This window comes from Postia placenta (genome assembly GCF_002117355.1).
Source record: "Postia placenta MAD-698-R-SB12 unplaced genomic scaffold POSPLAscaffold_57, whole genome shotgun sequence".
Taxonomy (NCBI): Eukaryota; Fungi; Basidiomycota; class Agaricomycetes; order Polyporales; family Adustoporiaceae; genus Rhodonia; species Rhodonia placenta.
In genome coordinates this window covers 2889-8196 of record NW_020169888.1, presented here as the reverse complement: position 1 = coordinate 8196, position 5308 = coordinate 2889, and the positions used below count along the sequence as shown (strand labels likewise).

At 60.9% G+C, this 5308-nt stretch overlaps 2 protein-coding genes across 2 annotated transcripts; one reads left to right on the top strand and one right to left on the bottom strand.

Annotated features, from left to right (window-relative positions):
* On the bottom strand, positions 1-846 carry POSPLADRAFT_1108940 (hypothetical protein; the record flags this gene model as incomplete). Its single annotated transcript, XM_024483342.1, has 5 exons — positions 1-55; positions 117-277; positions 331-454; positions 541-560; positions 640-846. Coding segments are annotated over 5 exons (567 nt in total), but the record flags the coding sequence as incomplete, so codon positions are not given.
* A 90-nt stretch (positions 847-936) lies between these two features.
* POSPLADRAFT_1063052 (hypothetical protein) lies at positions 937-3166 on the top strand (the record flags this gene model as incomplete). Its single annotated transcript, XM_024481598.1, has 7 exons — positions 937-966; positions 1034-1320; positions 1401-1518; positions 1834-1982; positions 2036-2365; positions 2663-2765; positions 2822-3166. 7 exons carry the CDS (start codon positions 937-939, stop codon positions 3164-3166), a joined length of 1362 nt encoding a protein of 453 aa, XP_024332836.1.
* Between the last annotated feature and the right edge of the window lie 2142 nt (positions 3167-5308).

Here is a 5308-nt window from a genome sequence, read left to right as displayed (position 1 = left end):
TGAGATGGAAGGCATTTTGGCCCGGTCGGAGACGTCTACCATGAGCGCGATGTTCCTGAGCGGGGCCATTGGGCGTTAGCCGGGCAAGCGGCTACGCGCTCGGGGAGACGGCTTACTCGACTCCCGGACCCATGAGGTCCACGCAGCGTTCGAGCGTCCACGTCAGGAAATGCAGTTGACGGATCGACTCCCCCGTGTTTTGTCTGCTCGGACGCAGGTAGAGAGCTGGTCGCCCGTCGACGTCGTATCCGAACAGTACCTCCTTTCCTGTCGTTGCCTGTGCTTAGGTTGTCAGCGACTCTGAGTATTAGGGGAGCACAAGGGGCGTACCTCGGGTTCGACGTGTTCATGGGTGATGAGGCCGTACAAGCCGAATTCGCGCCGCCAGATGAGGGTCTCTTCGAGTCGCTTTATAGCCGCCTTGGAGGATGCCCACTTGACCGCCCGAAGATATCTGTGGGCAAGTCAGCTATTGGAAAATTAAACAGCCAAGGAAAGATGCAATCCCGGTATAGTCGTGTTGTTGGAGAAGAGCCATACCTATGTATGCATTCGTACGACTTTGAGATGAGTTAGTCGACGCCTGAATCGGCGGCTTGGACCGTTTCCCCGCGGCGCGTCTGGAGCAGACGTACGTACCAGCCAGAACCTTTCTTCGTCTGTCAGAGCCCCATCCTCGACATTCGGCAGCACGTAGTCCTCGTCCTGGAAATGCTGCAGGACCTCATCGAACGGCGTTTGCTGGCCAGGCTTGAGCGTGTACTCCTGCGGGAACGACAACAGCTTGTCGGGTATATGCGGCACGGGGAGCGGCTCGTAGCACTTCTGTGAGTCCTCGGCGGACATGTCTGCTGCAAAGGCGCGTAACGGACAAAGGTAACTGGTAAGCGAGTAGAGACCGAGGCCGGCGCGGTCCTTGACGTCGACTGATCGATCATGGGCGCCTGTTGCAGTCCGCTGACGACAGTGCGACGCCGCACGCGCCTCGATCGACGTCTGTCTGTCCGCGCTGCATCTCTTTGCTGCGTCCCAGCTCGCAGCGTGCTGTCTCCCTCCGGTCGATCGCGTTGACGCAGACACGCCTTCGCGCCGCCTCTCACGCTGCACTCCGGATCATCGACTGCACCATTCCGCATGCGCCCCTTCGTCCTTCGTTCCCGCACTCTCACACACGCATGCGCCACGCCACTCGCAAGCGTACGACTTGCGCGACCGCGACACAGGCACAAAGATCAACTGCAGCGTGCAGGTGCGCGTGTGGATGAAGCGGCCGCCCGTGCGCGGGATGCCCGCAGAGCCCGTCGAGCTCCCCAGGAATTGGTGCGTCCCGCCCTCTTGCACACAGCCGAGGCCTGCGCAGGGCCAAGGGCGTGGCCGCGCTGACGCCGGGCGCGGGGCAGGTACCTGGACGACCTGCCGCCGATGCTGCAAGTGTCCGCACTGTGTCGAGCGAGGCACGGCTGCTCTGACGAGCCGCGGGCCAGCTTCTTCAAGTCGTCCCCGGACTCGCACAGCTTGGTAAGTGCACGTCGCGGTCCTCAGCGCGCGCAAAGGGCGGCGCGGCGGTGCGGTAGGTCAGCGCGCGGTCCTCAGCGCGCGCGAACACGTTCACGGTGCGTCGCTCGCCTTACGCCCGTCCCCGCTTCCCCCGCTGCCTGTGGCGCCATCGCCCAGGTGTGCCGCCTGTGCGACGCAGGAACACTTCGTCGACGTGCTGTATGGCCGATTGTGCCTGTTCGCGCGTTCACGCCGTCTCTATGCTGCGTGATCCTCGCCAGCCTTACCCACTCTGCGCGCCCGCTTTCGGCTCTCACCTTTGGACTTGCCAACTAGGCGTCCGTGGACCGGGCCTCTCGCTCGCTCTTCCCCCGACCAGCCGGTCTCTTGCGCGCGAGGCTGTACGCACGCCCCATCGCGCGCTGTGGACGCGGGCACATCCCGTCGTTGCCTAGTCAATACTGTGTGCAAGCGGCTGGTTTACGGTGCGTCCCGATCGCGCGTCCTGGACGCTGTATCTGACGACCGCGCCTTGCAGATCTCTTGACGCTCACGCTCCCGCTGCCCGTCTGAGCGCGCGCGTACGGATATCCGACTCACAGCGGCCACCAAACTCTGAACTTGTGCGGCCACGGCTGCACCCTCCCGCAGCCTTCTCCAGTCAGGTCGGTCTGCAGCCTGCGGCCCATACACACTCGCATCCGCATCACGCATGCCCCTCACTACTCGCTCGCGGCATCTCACTAGCATCTGGTCATCAACCGCTCTCGCCCGCAAGCTGCACCGCTGATCCCTTACGCGCGAAGTCGCTCATTACGCACACACCGCACCCGCACGCTACGGACGTTCGCACGCCCGCCGTCTTCCGGTCAATAAAATGTGAGCATCTCGCGTACAGTACAATGTCCACACCTACAGACTAGTAACGGTCAGCACAGATAGCGGGCATACTCATACCAGAACATACCGACACCAGACTCGAGCTAACCCAACACGAGTCGCCACCCACACACTAACGACTGCAGCACGACGGCCACCACTCCCCTCCGCGACCATCTTTATATTCTCCCCGCAGCCCCCTTCCCACGCTATTATTCCGGTCGCGGACCCACGCACGGACGCACACCTCCCCGCATCACGGCGCCCCGCTGACGACGCAACACAGCCGGTCGCGTAGCCATCGTGCCTCCCGCAACACGCGAGCTCTGCGCGCGCGGCGCCCGCGTCTTCCATACCCCAGCGCAACTCACCCGCCGACGGCAGAACGCGTGCGTTTCGCACGCGCGCATGACGCGGACACACCCCCCTGGCAACGCACGCGCAGGGCCGGGGGTGCTCCCGGGAGAAAGATTCTCGATTCTCGATTTTCGGTGCCCAGCACGGTGTTCGCGCGTTGCCCGCACGCGCGATGACCGCTGGCCCGGGCTCTTCGTGTCCGAACGTCCACGCACGGCCCCGGGAGGCGGGGGCGCACCAACAGTCCTCCTTTGCATGCGTCCCCGGTCGCGAGCGAGACTACGGCACGGCGCAGTGTGCGCGGCAGAGGACGCGCATTTTGCACGTCGCGCGGGCGCGGTGTGAGGCTTGCGCCGCCACGGCGTCTTCCACCATCGGACCAGACCAGACGTGCATCCCCGCATGGAGACGCGCGGACGGACGCACCGCCTAGATCTACCGGCCACAACGCCCCCGCATCGTCCGCCACCCTTATGGCTGTGGTGGCGACGCCTGCATCGCATGCAGTGTCCCCACACAATCAATGCCGTACCCACGCCCACGCCCGCGCATCTTCATATTTACGCCGTTCGCGTGCCTGTCACCATGGTTCATGTCACCCCGTGCGGCGTGATCGGCGTCTTGACTCTTCGCGTATGCGCCCGACACGCTGTCCTCTTCGCGACGCACGCCGGCCTGCCGTCGTCTCGCCATGTGTCTTGCGAGCTGGCCGCTGCTACGGCTCGTGCCTCGGCTGAATTGTGAGGGCGGGGAGTGTGCATCGCGTCGGGTGCCAGAGCAATGCGCAGGCTGCTCCAGCGCTCAGGTCCAGTGCTGACGTTGCATCCCCGGTCAGACACCATCCGTCGGGAAAATACGGCGAGAGGCGGAATATGGCAGCGGCGACAATAACGATGCCGAGCAGCATGCACAGCACGCGCGCAGCCGACAATCTGACATCTAGATGACTGTCCCCGCATCCAGAGCAGCGACGAGGGCGTATTTTCGGCAGCCATTGAGTTACCCCACTACGCCTGCGGCAGAGGATGCAGGGAATAGCAAAGGCCACAATGCCTGCACTGTCAGGCTACGTTGGTCGCACATCCTAGCGGCGGCGGGATATAGTACATGCGTGCTGTGTGCCACCTCTAGTAATCCCGCTGCGATGCGCACCCTCGTCGCCGCAATAACAGCGGGAGGACCCAGTCACGGTCCTCTCTCTTGCACGCGCTCAATGTTCGGCCGCCAACTCCCTGCGCACTTCCGACCGTCTGTAGCCATGCCCACATCCCGTCGTTGTCTCTTGTGCATTTGTTGTCAGCTAAAGGTGCGAACGCTTGCACTATATTATTATTTCTATTGGTCCATGGGTCCGTCGTCCGTCATCTCGCGTTGTTGCTGCAGTCGCCCGCCTGTGTACATATTCTCATTGAAGTCGTATAGTGACCGCATCACCTGCAGGTCCTGGGCTTCTCAGGCTAAGATGCGGTTCTAGTGCGATAGCAGAGGATGCCGTCGAGATGTGCAACGAGTGTAGGTGAGTCCCCTGGTCGAAATGCGCGCGACTGCTGTGTTGCGAACCCGCGCACGGACACTCCATTTCCTGCATCATGGCAACCCGGCTCCACCGCGTACATAACACAACTGCTCGCGTAGCATTCCGCAACAATCGAGCTATGCGCATCTCACCCGGGCGCTCGCGTTGGCTTCTCGTGTGTCGCCGTGGCATCTACCGTCCTCAGACCAGACGTGCATCCCTGCATGGAGAACTGCGTGCTCCACAAAAAGGCTACAAAATGCGCTGCAGTGCTGCAAATATGCAAGCATGCGAGTGAGCGAGCGAGATGGTGCATGGTGATCAGCAGCAGTGCAAGTCGAGAAATTGTTGTGAATGTCTGGTATGCATGTCCATGATCAAATTCAGCCAGTGTCAGCCACCGCGATGAGCAGCAGCAAGAGTCCCCAGTGGTTGACAACTCTCACAAACTCGTTGGAGGTTCAGAAGCCCAAATCTGGACCGAACCAACCCTTGGAGAGGCCGCGCACTGGTAACCATAGGTATTATGAAATTGTGAAATTGCTTTCATGAGAGACAGGCATCGACTCTGTCGCATCTTCCAAGAAGTCGCAGGCTGTCGCAATCACCGGATGATCAGGATTACGTACTTCCCATGTGAATTTTGTACTGCTGGCTATTGTCTGGCCGAGGCCATGATACGTGTTATGTGTGTATATATATACACTGTATGATTCATTTCCGGTGACCTTCCCGCTACTTTCCTCGCCATTACCCTCCATTCTGCTTTTACTTAGTGGTAATCATGTTCTATTTCTTTCCCTCATTCCTCTGGTCACCGGCATTGATGGCTGAGCGGGCCTGGTCAACATCGTTGGCTGACACAATTGCTGGTCCTTGCGTCGGGCAAGAGTGATGTTCCGGGCTCTCGGGCTGCCCCCAGTAAGTCTCATCAATTGTATTCACTATCCTTATGCTTGATCTCACCCATCGGTGCCACAACAGAAACTTTGCCCCGCACCTTCGTGAGCAGCTTCTTAGACGGCTTCAGCACGCGGTTGTACTGGGCATCCGTGATCT